The 14,339-nt window shown below is 37.5% G+C and overlaps 3 protein-coding genes across 5 annotated transcripts; all 3 read right to left on the bottom strand.

The window, feature by feature from the left end:
- Positions 1–22: 22 nt before the first annotated feature.
- Positions 23–8,922, bottom strand: LOC116343758 (CAD protein). The gene is made up of 11 exons (XM_031771980.1): positions 8,782–8,922; positions 7,244–7,702; positions 5,275–7,155; positions 4,217–5,197; positions 3,656–4,146; positions 3,378–3,572; positions 3,192–3,296; positions 2,552–2,930; positions 850–2,489; positions 494–778; positions 23–404 (listed from the first exon to the last, which is right to left on the bottom strand). Exons 2-11 carry the CDS (start codon positions 7,653–7,655, stop codon positions 105–107), a joined length of 6,669 nt encoding a protein of 2,222 aa, XP_031627840.1. The 5' UTR covers positions 7,656–7,702; positions 8,782–8,922; the 3' UTR covers positions 23–104.
- Positions 8,923–9,571: 649 nt separating this feature from the next.
- On the bottom strand, positions 9,572–12,138 carry LOC116343759 (zinc finger protein 883-like). The gene is made up of 4 exons (XM_031771981.1): positions 12,027–12,138; positions 11,129–11,941; positions 10,839–11,065; positions 9,572–10,768 (listed from the first exon to the last, which is right to left on the bottom strand). Exons 2-4 carry the CDS (start codon positions 11,931–11,933, stop codon positions 9,788–9,790), a joined length of 2,013 nt encoding a protein of 670 aa, XP_031627841.1. The 5' UTR covers positions 11,934–11,941; positions 12,027–12,138; the 3' UTR covers positions 9,572–9,787.
- A 120-nt stretch (positions 12,139–12,258) lies between these two features.
- Positions 12,259–14,123, bottom strand: LOC116343760 (pyridoxine/pyridoxamine 5'-phosphate oxidase 2). 3 transcript variants are annotated; one of them, XM_031771982.1, is made up of 6 exons: positions 14,065–14,123; positions 13,227–13,442; positions 13,007–13,106; positions 12,864–12,935; positions 12,522–12,724; positions 12,259–12,445 (listed from the first exon to the last, which is right to left on the bottom strand). In XM_031771982.1, the coding sequence occupies exons 2-6, from the start codon at positions 13,364–13,366 to the stop codon at positions 12,322–12,324; spliced, it is 639 nt and encodes a 212-aa protein (XP_031627842.1). In that variant the 5' UTR covers positions 13,367–13,442; positions 14,065–14,123; the 3' UTR covers positions 12,259–12,321. The 3 variants fall into 3 exon arrangements, with proteins under 3 accessions (XP_031627842.1, XP_031627843.1, XP_031627844.1); XM_031771983.1 differs by lacking the exon at positions 14,065–14,123 and adding an exon at positions 13,998–14,064; XM_031771984.1 differs by lacking the exon at positions 14,065–14,123 and adding an exon at positions 13,786–13,901.
- Between the last annotated feature and the right edge of the window lie 216 nt (positions 14,124–14,339).

Below are 14,339 nucleotides of genomic sequence, written 5' to 3'. Positions count from 1 at the left end.
AAAATGATTTATAACACTGATACTCTTTTTTAAATTCGGTTTTATTTCATTTGTATAAACAATTATGTTTTGATAAAAAAAAATAGAATGCTACAACTTTATTGTTATTCTGATTTGCCGAGAACCATGGCTAAAAGTGCCATTCGAATGTACATGCCATTTTCGGCTTGACGGAAATAGGCTGCACGGGGATCGTTATCAAACTCTTTCGATATTTCGTCGATTCGAGGTAATGGATGCATCACAATCATACGGCGCTTGGCCATGGTCATGAGATGTGGAGTGACAACAAAATGACCACTGACACGATTATATTCCTCTTCTGTGTCAAAACGTTCCTTCTGTATACGAGTCATGTACAAAACATCCGTCTCAGGCAATGCTTCAGCGAGTGTATTGTAGACCTGATTTTGCAAAAGAAATCAATTGAAAAATGCATGTCAGTAATTTTTTTAACCAAAGGAATTTGCAAAGAAAGAGAAAAATGAATTACCTTTTGTTTGACTCGTTTCATTTCTGGACTGTTTGTAATGTGTTCGGGCATCGATAAGCTGGGCGGACTAACATAGTTCAATTGAACATCATACAGAGTTAATAATTTGGCAAGTGAGTGCACAGTGCGACCATTCTTCAGATCACCAACCATTGTTATAATTAATTTGTTCACCGTTCCGATTTCTTGACGAATCGTAAAGATATCCAACAAAGCCTGTGTTGGATGCTCTCCAATGCCATCACCAGCGTTGATTATTGGTTTTCGGCTATGTTGACTTGCTTGCTGCAAAATGAAAAAAGAAATCGATCGTTATATTTTCCCGATTGTTAAAAAAAGAAAGCTAAAGTACTAACCAAAACGGCACCACGATCTGGATGACGCAAAACAACAACATCCGAATATCCAGCCATAACCGTAATACTGTCAGTGAGAGTTTCTCCCTTCTTAGCCGACGAACTCGATTCATTCATGTAGATAACTTGTCCGCCTAATCGAAGCATAGCGGAGGTAAAGCTGCAATTTGTTCGTGTGCTCACTTCATAAAAGACCGAAGCCATAATTTTGCCCCGTAAAATGTCAAAAGTGTTGCGTTCTTTGGCGACGCGAGTTTTGAAAATTTGTGCCAAATCAAAGATGTCATTCAATTGCTCTTTAGTAAACATATTTGCGCTGAGAATGTGCTTTCCATACAATCCATGTTGAATTGATGTATTTTGAGCCGTTGTTGTTTGTACTAATTCTTTCAATGTTGTATTACTGGCCGAATCCAAACGCACTCTTGGCAACGGTGATGGTTGTCGAATAATACGATCGCTAGATGCAAAATGTACATTTGGCTTAGCAACGGGTTCGGCCAGTAATTTTGCAAAGAAATCATTTGTTTGCACGTCGTTCATTAGTTCCGAGCTCTTTGAATCTTTAAGACTTGTTTCAAACAAATCACTGCCGGCCGACAGATTTTCAATCTTCTCCAAAACGTGTTTGTAATCCGTTTTCGAAACGGTATTCCATTCACGAACATTTTCACCATAGCCCGGTTCAATCAATACCTCTCCGTCGACAAATGCAACTTCGCCGCGCAAAATAACACGGTGAACTGAACCTTTGATTTGCATACCAGCGAATGGTGTCCAATGCGCTTTTGAATGCGCTGGTCTCTCGGGAATGGTCCATTCTTCGTCTAAATCGACTTCGACATATGTGTTTGGTTGTTCTGGTAGATTGAAAATCTTACGCGGATTACGATGGAATTTATTGATGACATCGTCAAGTGTAAGTCTTCCTTCGTTGACGGCATTCAATAACAATGGCAAAATGGTCTCCAAACCTGGAAAGCCTGGTGGTGGTTTTGTTGAATCTTTTTCATCAATGGTATGTGGTGCATGGTCGGTTGCGAATACATCGATGTATTCCAAATTTTCCCATAAGGCTTCTTGATCTTCTTTCGAACACAAAACGGGCCGCACCTCGGATCGACCAGAACCGATTTGTGGAATGTCATCGGTTGACAAAAACAAATGGTGCGGACACACCTCACAGGTGATTTTCATTCCGCGTTTCTTTGCCGACCGAATGATTTCCATTTCTTCTTTGCGTGCAACATGCGCAATATGAATGGCACGATCCAAAACACTTGCCAAAAATATAACGGCAGCAGTTGATTGTCGTTCGGCGTGCACAACAAGTGGAGCACCTTTTGGCCAATTTTTCAAGTGTTTCTTCCACACAAGCATATCGTTCAATTGAAGTGTCGAAAATGTTTGATTGAGGTACATTTTAAGCGCAGCAGCTTCACCAGCCAGTTCATGAATCACATCATAGTTTTCACTCGATGCACCCACATAAATACCATAATCACAGCGTGCCTTCATTTTTGCAATGTCTTTTACCAATTCGAATGCGTCCTTGTCCGTAATTGTCGGATTTGTATTTGGCATCGCAAGTACCATCGTCACACCGCCGGCTAGTGCAGCTGCCGTTCCCGATGAGAAATCTTGAATAATAATAATAATTAGGATTTTTAAATAGTTTGTAAATGCCATGTATTGTAATTACCTTCTTTGTGGGTCGCACCTGGATCACGCAAGTGCACGTGCACATCAATGAAGCCAGGCAATTTTTTAATATTACGTGATGTCATGCAATCGGTATGGGTTTTCATCACAGGTGCTCCTCCGATCATTCGCATGGCTTCAACCAATAATTTGGTACATTTTACATCGGTAACCAATGGTATCGTTAAGTCGACGGCTAATCTTCGGGTACGATAACCATGGGTTATAAACGATGATACACGACGAGCTCCACCATTTCGCATCGGCAAATTGATTACCAAATCAATGCTTTTCTCTGCTAAAAATTCAGCCAAATATTGTAATTCACCAGTATCGCTGGCTTGTTCGAGTTTTTCGAATGTCCAATGAACCGATTCGATCTAGTTTTTTGAGTGAAGGAGAAAGAGCAAAAATGTTGACAAATTGCATAGAACAATAATAGTCTTTCAGTATATAAAACAATAATGAGGCCATGTAAAATGAAAAATGAAGAAAGTGTAAAATGAAAAATTTCCATGTAAAATGAAAAAAGTTTAAACAAATTTTGCTCAAAAAACGTTAACTAGAGAAAAAAACTAGGAATTTCATCAATGCAAAAGATACATTGTAATACGTTTTAAAATATAATTCAAATAACTCACATCAACTCCATGTTCCGCATAGAAATCTCCAGTGCCCATCGATGCGTATAATTTGTAGCCCATTTTTGACAGAGCACGAATGGATGGCAACAGCTCCAATTTGTGCTATTATAATAAAATATAAAAAATACAATTGTGTTCTATGTCGATATCATTCATGAATACATAATCGTATTTATTCGTTACCTTGAAACTTCCAATACTTAGAAGAATGGCGCCTTTTGGTATTTGGAAACTGGTTGAGAGCATTGCTTTTAGATATGCCTCGTAGCGATTATCGCCAAAACACGCAACCTCTCCAGTTGATGCCATTTCAACGCCTAACGTGACATCAGCACCAGCCAAACGCGAGAAACTGAATTGTGGTACTTTTACACCGACCTAAACGTTGAAGAAGTTATTTGTTACACATTCTTTTAAACATCACTTGTTTTTTTGCTATAAAAAAATGTTCAAAACCGTACCTTTCCGCATCCTTTGAGCACATTGACTGGTTCAACATCAAGACCGATAATAACTCGTGTGGCCAATGCTACAAAATCAAAACCAAGCGCTTTTGAAACGAATGGGAATGAACGTGACACACGAACATTGCATTCAATGACTTTGAGTTCATTATTTTTGGCAATGAGTTGCATATTAAATGGACCAGACACATCCAACAAAGCAGCAATGTCACGTGCAATAATCTTGATACGTTCGAGTGTTTCGCTATTAATATCTTGTGGCGGTGTCACCAAAGTAGCATCACCCGAATGAACGCCAGCATTTTCCACATGCTCGGAAACAGCCATGCATAAAATTTCGCCATCACAAGCCACAGCATCAACATCAATTTCTTTGGCTTCAGTCAAGAATTTTGAAATGACCACCGGATGTTCTTTGCTTACATCGGACGCTGATTTTAAATACTCTTCCAAATCTTGATCGTTGTGTGCCACATTCATTGCAGCACCTGTGAATTGAAAAAAAAAATTCGATTAAATTCATTCAAAATTCAAAGCAAAGAAGCTTCTCATACTAACCAGATAGTACATAAGATGGTCGAACCAAACACGGATAGCCGACTTCATTGCTAAAAGCTATAGCTGAACTTAAATCGGTCAATTCTTTCCATCGTGGTTGCAAAATGCCTTTTCGATCCAACATGCGTGAAAATTTAAATCGATTCTCAGCGCCGTCAACATTTTCAGGTGATGTGCCCAAAATTCGCGCTTGTTGTCGATGCAAATCCATGCAAATATTGTTTGGCAACTGACCGCCCATCGATAAAATGATACCTTCAGGATCTTCGTACTCGTAAATATCCATCACAACTTCGAATGAAATCTCCTCGAAATACAGACGATCACACATGTCATAATCCGTGGAAACGGTCTCTGGATTGTAATTCACCATAATTGTTTTGCGTCCGAGTTGTTTGAGTTCACGTAGACAGCCGACAGCACACCAATCGAATTCCACTGAACTTCCGATTCGATACACACCCGATCCAATGACCATTGTGTAATTGGTGCTTGGCGTTTCAATGTCATTTTCATTGCCATTGTATGTCAAATACAAGTAATTTGTTGATGCTGGCCATTCACCAGCCACCGTATCGATTTGCTTAATTGATGGCAATGCACCGATTTCTTTTCGATGTTTTCTCACAGCCAATTCGGTGCTGCCAACAAATTGTCCAATTTGTTTGTCGGAAAATCCAAGTTTTTTCGATTGAATCAACATCTCATCGGAGAGAATGCCTAATTTCTCCAGGCTCGTAGTATGTTCGATAATATTTTGGAATTTATTCAAAAACCATGGATCGATTTTGGTTAATTCGTATAGCTTCTCAACGGAATAGCCGGATTTTAGTGCTGCGGCTAAAACATACATTCGCTTGTCGGTCGGTTGTTTCAATTCAGTGTCATTCACTTCTTTCAGATACGGATCAAAACCATTTACATTTTCATCAACCATTCGCAATGCCTTTTGGAATGCTTCTTCAAATTTACGACCAATTGCTATGGAATTCAAATAAATTGAAATATTTTCGATTAAATTGTTGTTGCTTTTCATTCGAAAAATAAAATTTGCTTACCCATTACTTCTCCAACACTTTTCATTGAGCTACCAATATTTTTACTGACGCGCATAAATTTCGCCAAATCCCATCGTGGCACTTTCACAACACAGTAATCCAAACTGGGCTCAAAACAAGCTGTGGTCACTCCGGTGACGGTGTTTTTGATTTCAGGCAATGGAATATTCAGTGCCAACTTAGCAGCAACATAAGCCAATGGGTATCCGGTTGCTTTGCTGGCAAGTGCCGAACTTCGTGACAAACGTGCATTCACTTCAATGATATAAAATTCTTCTGAATCGGGACTGAGGGCATACTGAATGTTACATTCACCGACAATGCCAAAGTGTCGAATGACTTTCAAAGCGGTTGCACGCAACATATAATATTCACGATTGCTGAGCGTTTGTGATGGAGCCACAACGATCGATTCACCTGTATGAATCCCGAGCGGATCGACGTTTTCCATATTACACACTGTGATGCAATTATTGTACGCATCACGAACGACTTCATATTCAACTTCTTTCCATCCTTTGAGTGATTTGTCAATAATCAATTGTTTCGAATGTGCTAAACCTTGTTCGGCCAATTTAACAAGTTCATCTTTGTTGTTTGCAAAACCGCTGCCCAAACCGCCCAAAGCAAATGCAGCCCGAATCATCACAGGATATCCCAAATTCTCAGCAACTGTCAAAGCACCTTCAACTGAATAAACGCATGCCGATGGTGCCACTTTTTCTCCAATCGAATTGACGCGCTTCGCAAATATTTCACGATCTTCGGTTTCGATAATTGATTCGATTGGTGTTCCCAGAATTTTCACACCATATTTATCAAATACACCATTTCGCACCAATTCAACACCGCAATTCAACGCTGTTTGTCCCCCAAATGTGAGTAAGACACCTTGTGGTCGTTCAACTTTAATCACTTGCTCGACGTATTCGGCGGTGATTGGTAAAAAGTAAACTTTATCGGCCATTCCGCGAGATGTTTGGACGGTGGCAATGTTTGGATTTATTAAAATCGTTTGAATGTGCTCTTCTTTTAATGCTTTAATCGCTTGTGAACCAGAATAATCGAATTCACCGGCCTGACCAATTGAAAGACCACCCGATCCCAAAATGAGCACTTTACGTGGCCTCGTAATTTCAACATTTTTTCCCGGTTTATACTCCAACTCATCGATAATACGTTGTTTCACATTAAAAGCGGTGTTGCTATTGTTTTTCACCGCATCCAAAAATACATCAAACAAACATTCAAGATCATCCGGACCAGCTGTATGTTCTGGATGGAACTGAACAGAAAAGTATGGTTTCGTGGTGTGCACGATACCTTCATTGCTACCATCGTTACTGTTCTCAAATAAAAGTTCCCATTGTTCTGGAATTGTTTTTGAATCAACCGCATAACCATGATTCTGTGATGTCATGTAGCAATTGCCGGTTCCTTTGTGAACGCAAGGCAAATTATGACCACGATTACCATAGAGCATTTTATAGGTTTTGCATCCGATGGCTGTCGAAAGCAATTGATGACCCAAACAAATACCGAAAATTGGCTTATTCACACCCGACTCAATCACATTTCGAATGTTGGCAACAGTCTTTTCACACACAACTGGATCACCTGGACCGTTACTCAAGAAAAGGCCATCATATTCTTTCGCGTCCAGTTTGTGATTCCAAGGTACGACGTCGACACGTGCACCTCGTTTCAGGAAACAACGGATTTGATTCAATTTTAAACCACAATCAACAGCACAAATACGTGGACTGCCACTTGGATTATACGTTTTGACAGCTTTCACAGACACCTCATCCACAAAATTACGTTTACTTTGATCGATGAATTGAGCATTTTTACGCGATGATCCATTTTGAACGATTCGACCTGCGATGCGAATAAATCAAATATCGTTTATTTGCACATTCACGTCATGTTTTTCAATCTAATGAAAAATCCGTCAAAAATAACTTACCCATAATGGTGCCCTTTTCACGAATCTTTTTTGTCAATGCGCGCGTATCAACGCCGCTAATTCCCGGAATATTATGCTTCTTCATCCAATCGGACAACGATTGTTTGGCACGCCAATGTGACGGCTGATCACACAATTCATCAACAACAAGACCAGCAACCCAAATTTTATTCAACGATTCAAAGAATTTTGGCAAATTATATTCATCTTTTTCATCGCCTGGAATGCCATAATTTCCAATCATCGGATAGGTTAGCACCAAAATTTGACCATGGTACGATGGATCGGTCATCGATTCAGGATAACCCACCATTCCGGTTTGAAAAACAACCTCGCCATCCACATCAATTGGAGCACCAAAACTCTTTCCCTTCACCGAAGGGAAATCTTCGAACACTAATTCGGCATCCATGTCTCTTGAAATATTTTTTTTTACTCTTATTGCTTCAAACAAATAATCTGGAAAGTGAAAAAAAAGAAGAAAACGAAATGAGAAATAGCAGCAGACACATGTGATTTGATGATACACGCGAAATTGTGTGATTAAGCAATCAAAAATCTTTGACTAAAAATACACACAATTGATAAAAATACGACAGCAGACCGTCTGATAAAAATGTTTCTGTGTCGATTGATTAATAGAAAGAAGTGTGACAAAAAAATCATCTTCCTTGTAATGCTCTAATCTTACTCTTGAGGTTGATGCTTCATTATCATTTTAAATTTAAAGAAAATTGCGTGAATTCCTAATCGAAAATGTGGAAGACTGTCTTCATTTCAGATTAAACATTTGAATTTATATAAAAAAAACAACAACCAAGCCTTTTTAAATTCACATACAATCACTCCATTCAAATTATCACGATTCGCTGTGTTATTATGCGTAATACGCAATTGATGGCAAAAAAATGTTGAATTTAACACATTTCATTACACAGACAGTCTCTTTAAGTGTAACCGGTTTTCTTATCAGCTGAATGACACAAACTAAACGTGGTAACCATAATTCAAATATTAATTTCGACCAACGGAATGGTTGCTAGTGGAACAGCTCTAATTATTCACGACGATAGCACATATGCCAATTTCGATTGAATTTTGCTCTTCATCACATTTGTAATGTATTGTGTCACACGTGAGACAAACCGACAAACAAACGTACAGTAAACAAGACGCGTATCCGAACGACGCGATATGTATGTTAGTATTACAATCATACACAATATCTATAATGTTGCTATAGATATGTGTGTACGTACGTATGGCTTTGCCTTGTATCAGTGTGATAGAAACTAATGCGTATTTAACAGAAGAGACTGTCCAACCACCTGTTTATGAACGATTTCCAAAATAAATGGCGAAATTCAATTAAAAACACACAACTTTCGACTATTTTAAATGAATTTCATTTATTTTAAAGAGCTCTTAGCAAATAGTACGCGAAAAAACTAACAACCACGTTGAGCGCGCTTAAAAGACCGAAGTGCATTGCCCTGAATTTTATCGGTAGCCGGTATAAATATGGAAAAATCACTTACGATATTGTTTGTTATTGTTTATTGTTCGTTGTTTTCACAATTAAACTTTGAAAATAGAAATAATTAATTGAAAATTTCTTTGTTTCCTGTGGACCACGTGGTTTTCAGTCGTTCCTTGAACAAACGTATTTATCAGGTCAGTCGTCAATGAACAACTGAAAAGAGTTTCATGAAGTTTCTACCATATATAGCCTTAAAATCATTCGATGTGTACCATGCTGTGTATTTATACAAATACATGGGTAAGCACGAGCGCTCTTGTCAGTTGGTTGTGCGTGTATGCAAAACAAAACATAGATGTGTACGCTGCCGGTATGTAGCAAAAAAAACTGGTTCTATAGATGTGTGCACAATTCATGAATCACTGTGAGGACGCAAGGCGTATAAAATCAAGTATGTAATAATATTGAGTCTTGTGTGTATATAAATTTTCGGCACAGTTTTTTTTTTATCACCATCACAAACGCAATACGACCGACGGATCTTTTTATTTTTTGCTTACCGATTCGATTCCCTTTAAACACATCGATGTGGGTCTAGTCGTTGCTGTAATTAAAAACTATTGTTGAATTTGCACATTTGTATGAATATTGCACCGATGGCATGTCTCATGGAGCGTGAGAACATTGGCTTCTGTTATCAGTTCTTTATAATTTGGTTTGTTGTAAACAAAATGATGTATAGCCAAACATTTGTGCGGCGTCAACTTATTCTGTACTGAAAATTTACTTCTTTTTTTTTTTCAAATAAAAAAGGTAGACTTTATTTTTTTCCAATGTTTGTATTTTTTTTTTAAATAAAATCGTTGTGTTTATTTCATTTCGAAATAAAAAATCTTCTCCTAATAGAATAATCAAAAGTTAGTATATGTCTAACCGAATATAATTAGTCCTATATTTATATATATATCCCCCACTCCAGAGCTGTTATTGAAAACGTGTTGATGTGTCAGCATTGGTTTGAATAATTATTTGAAAGAAGTGTCCGATGCTCTAAATTTATATCTTTATGCGTCCTTATTAGAGTGTGTTTTAACATGTTTGCTGCGATCGCTTGAACATGAAAATGCTTTACCACAAAATGTGCAGAGAAACGGTTTTTCGCCATTATGATTTCTCATATGAATACGATAGCTATTTGAAAATGTGAAGGTTTTTTGGCAAATTTCACATTGATAGGGCTTCTCGCCGGTATGAATTCGTGTATGCTTTTTACAATCACTCTGTGTGATAAAACTTTTTTCACAATATTCACATTTGTACGGTTTTACACCGCTGTGGATGCGCATATGATTCGCCAGCAACCGTTTATCGCGGAATAGCTTATTGCATACAACACAAACTTGTGGAGGTTGTTCTTCGGGCTCGATACATTCGTCATGTTGGTGTTGCATTTTGTTGTGTCGTTTTAGCTGTGACGACGACGTGAATCGCATTCCACAGAATTCATAACTGCATAGATAGGGCCGTTCGCCCGTGTGTAGACGCAAATGTGCAACCAATTGATGATTATAAAAGAAAGCTTTTGAACACTCGGGACAATTGAACTTTGGCTCTTCGGTGTGACTTTTTTCATGCGTTCGAAGATGTGTTTGATGGGTGAATTGACGTGTACAATGGCTGCACTTAAACTTAATGCTATTGTGTACTTTACTATGTGATATACATTGTGACTTTCGTCGAAATGTTCGTTGACAGGTTGGACATGAAAAGGGTTTTTCGCCGCTATGGACACGTTTATGAAGCGTTAAATTGATTTGTTGCACGAATGATCGGTCGCAACCGGTTTCATCGCACTTGAACGGTTTATCATTCATATGAACCCGCATGTGTGCTTGATAATTGCTGGTCTGTGCGAATGCCTTGCCACAAAAACATTTGAATGGTCTTTCACCGCTGTGGGTGCGCATATGCTTCTTATAATTTCCCGAATGATTGAATAATTTACCGCATTGCGCGCATTGAAACGATTTCTCATCGGAATGTACCTAGGGTTATTTGAAATTAATGAATTAATAGTTCAATTTTCTCAAACAAAAAAAGATCTATTTAATTTACCAATTTTTGATGTGATTTCAAATGTTGCGCTAAAACAAATGTTCTGCCACAGTTTGGTTCGTCGCAGGTAAATGGACGTTCGCCCGTATGAAGAGTCATGTGCTTTCGCAAATTGCCTGAATGGTGAAAGACTTTGCAGCATACCTCACACTTTCGTTCAAAACTTGGCTTTCGAACAACACCATCGACCACTTCCCCTTTATGCACATTGTTAATGTGTTGTTTACCTTTAAAAAAGAATATGTTATGTTAATTATATTTCAATTGAATCATTCATTAATGTTGCTTACAGTGGTCGGAGCGCGCAAAAGATTTCGAACACAGGGGACAATTGTGACCTTTATCAGTCATATGCGTTCGAATGTGTAACTTTAGTAATGATGCATACGGATAAGATCTATCACAAATATGGCATTTATGCTCTTCCTGCGATTTTGGTCGACCTTTCTTTTTTGCACCCGATTTCGATTCAATCGCCTTTTTCACCTTCGATCTCAATGGTTTTTTATCTTTTGTTTCTAATGTCTTTTTCACTTTTTGTCCGTTCGACTTCGTTGCGTTGTCTTTTCTTACATTTTTTACTCTTCTATCTTTTGTTTCGTGGTTTTTTTCGTTTGCTTCGTCCGTTTGCTTCAAATTTTGAATTTCATCATTGCTTTTGTTGATAATTTTCGTTTTCCATTTTGTTTTCGATGGTTCGGTCGTTGGTTGTACATCACATTCGCTTAGCATTGTAATTGGTGTCAACGATAGTATTGGTTCATCTTCGAATTCGCTGAAAAAATCGTTTTCGCGATTGAAGTCATCATCATCGTAATCATCATGATCAATTTCATCAACGACATAATTATTTTCAACGTGTACAAGATGGGTGGGTTTAGATTCTTTTACGTCTTTGTCATCATCAGTTAGGCGAACTACAGTCACTTCATTTACATCAAAATCTTCGTAATGTGGCTCAATGAATTCCTCTTTGATTTCAATTTGGCAACCGCTCTCGGCAAAGGGATCCTGAGCAATCTCCGCACCACCATTATTACCACAAATTACAAACTCTGGTTCCTGTTTGATCACTTTTTCTTTAGTGGTGTCCATCGTTTGAGCTGAAAAATGTCAATGTGTTGATTGTCAATAAACGAAAACATACGAATACAATGGCTTGAGAATGTTGTTTGATAAATTTCTTACTTTATTTATTTGGATTTTTGGAAAATACCCCGAACTACAGAGTACATCACAGATAGTAAAACAAAACACAATTTGACAATCAAACGATGAAACGTCAGAATTATAATAGGTGTCATTATATTCACCAACTCGAGTGAAGTTGGTTCTCTCTGTTGCTTTGTTTATTTGAAAACTATCTACTTTGGTAGAAAAAAACAAAATCAGATGATTCATTCAACAAAACACCGGTGAATTAATCAAGAATTAATATATTTTTTGCTACAATTTCGGAATAAAGACATGTACGTGGATTTGATTAAGCTGCAACATGGTATTTTATCCACTTTTCATTTTCTAGCGTGTATTTTATACGATCGGCTATCTCATCCCGTCGTGCGAAGTAAAAGTCCATTTTTGTTGGTGTAATTCGCATTGCGGTGCTGCATAGTGAACATAAAATATTAATAAAATTGAATGAATGTATAATTCTCATAAATAATAAATGGCTTAACTTACTATGTATCTGTCTGCGGTAATGTATCATTTCCACTTAGAAAATCCTGCAAGACTTGATCATGTTTTGCCTTTAATTCGTTCCAATCGACTTTCTCACCGCATCGGCAGATTTTACTTCGTATTTTAGCAAATACCGATTCTTCCGAATAAAATTCGGCGATTTCTGATTCACGCAATTCACTCACCGTTCCAGTTACACGAACCTGATGTAATTCAAGCATTTTATGAACAGAACAACAAATGTTGAACAAAAAAAAAACAAATGCCGAAAGTGGACAAACAAAACCAATCCTTATCAAATTGTGTACACAAACATTTTCAAGTGTGAAATGTTTTTCATACCTGCCGAGAGACAACGGTGCCTTCAATCATATAAATCCATAAAAATACCGCTGCAACGGCCGGATTTTTTACCTGTAACAATAATAAAATGGATATTTCTACGAAAATATTGAATTTTTACATAATATTTGAATGGTGCATACAAAGTCCTTGTATTTTTTGGTGTTTCGTTCCGTTACAAAGATCAATCCATTATCGTCGTGTTTTCGAAGAATCACATTTCGATTCAACAATACATCGACGCTGAAAAAAAAAACCAAAATCAAAGTCGAAACAAAAAAACTGAACTTTATACCGAAAAAAATGTCGTTTGCAACATTTTTTTTGAAAAAAAAAAATGAAAAACCAAATTATGTGACTTACTCATCCATTCCGGCGATTGTCATAGTGTCTATAAATAGATTCGGGTCACTGTTTGTTTTCGCTTCATTGTGCCATGTTTGAAAAAGCTGCATGGGATTTTCCGGTGGATTTGCTATGAAGGACAAACCTGACGTTTCCATATTTACTCGTTGTGGACATAAGAACAACAGAACAAGCCAGTCGATGTATTATTTTCTTATCGGTCTTTGTGTCCGTCTATCGCATATTTTTTCAATGATATAGAAATCACAGATATAGATTAGTGAATTTGATGAACTTATGCCTTGTTTATTTTAAGACGCGACAACGGGCGTCGGAAAGCGCCAGTTAATAAATTAAATGGATGGATTAAAATTATTTTTTGTTTGGTAAACTTGTGTAAAAACATAAAATGTTTAGTCGGTGCGAAGCCTTATTTACATCCTCCACACAGTGCAACACCCCCCAGAATTATGTAAATGAATACAAAAAAGCAAGCGCAAAAAAGGTTCATGCTGGTCTTTTTTTATTTCAATACAAAGGAACGAAAGAAATGGAAACGAAATTGGCAAAGACACACCTGAGCAAAGCAAAAGAGAAAAAGAGAACGAGAAAATGTTAGATGTTAGCGAAAAAGCAAGCAAAAAGAAGAACGATAAAAATCTTATGTGCCAACGGCAAGGCGAATTCAATGCGAATCTATTTTTGGTAGTTTCGTTAGAATTATACAATAACATCGACAATGGCATATCACTTAGACATATAGACAATCTAAAAATTATAATAAATTACAATGAATCGCGTGATAATCCTTCAAACTTTGGCAATTAAAAGCAGTTGTTAGTTAAAACCAACTTACCCTTTCTGACACACGCACTGAACGCCGATTCATTTTGTACATGCATGCATGTACAATTGTACAACCGCTTGCACACATATGTCATAAAATGAAACTCACACACACACACATGCACACCAATACACACAAACACCGAAACGAAGCCGATGTGTAAGCCAATACAGAAAAGAATGTCAGCACAGAAGCGAATAGCCATAAATACATACACGTAATAAAAAAATCCAAACACACCACATACCAATACAAAAAGGCAATGTGCGCGTAATTTTTATTGT

Source organism: Contarinia nasturtii, unplaced genomic scaffold, assembly GCF_009176525.2.
Source record: "Contarinia nasturtii isolate CC-2019 unplaced genomic scaffold, AAFC_CNas_1.1 Cnas_scaffold_1037, whole genome shotgun sequence".
Lineage (NCBI taxonomy): Eukaryota > Metazoa > Arthropoda > Insecta > Diptera > Cecidomyiidae > Contarinia > Contarinia nasturtii.
Note: the sequence above shows the minus strand (reverse complement) of the source record. Positions and strands in the feature narration are given on the sequence as shown.

Bases quoted from the DNA above. Each gene is read 5' to 3' on its own strand.
- LOC116343760 (XM_031771982.1), bottom strand. From the start codon at position 13,366: ATGGAAACGTCAGGTTTGTCCTTCATAGCAAATCCACCGGAAAATCCC. The intron at 13,107-13,226 runs GTAAGTCACATA...TTTTTTTTTCAG, and splicing joins ACAATCGCCGGAATGGATGA to CGTCGATGTATTGTTGAATC. The intron at 12,446-12,521 runs GTAAGTTAAGCC...TTCACTATGCAG, and splicing joins TTACCGCAGACAGATACATA to CACCGCAATGCGAATTACAC.
- LOC116343758 (XM_031771980.1), bottom strand. From the start codon at position 7,655: ATGGATGCCGAATTAGTGTTCGAAGATTTCCCTTCGGTGAAGGGAAAG. The intron at 5,198-5,274 runs GTAAGCAAATTT...TGAATTCCATAG, and splicing joins AAGTGTTGGAGAAGTAATGG to CAATTGGTCGTAAATTTGAA. The intron at 779-849 runs GTTAGTACTTTA...TTCATTTTGCAG, and splicing joins CAGATCGTGGTGCCGTTTTG to CAAGCAAGTCAACATAGCCG.
- LOC116343759 (XM_031771981.1), bottom strand. From the start codon at position 11,933: ATGGACACCACTAAAGAAAAAGTGATCAAACAGGAACCAGAGTTTGTA. The intron at 11,066-11,128 runs GTAAGCAACATT...TCTTTTTTAAAG, and splicing joins TTTTGCGCGCTCCGACCACT to GTAAACAACACATTAACAAT. The intron at 10,769-10,838 runs GTAAATTAAATA...AAATAACCCTAG, and splicing joins TGAAATCACATCAAAAATTG to GTACATTCCGATGAGAAATC.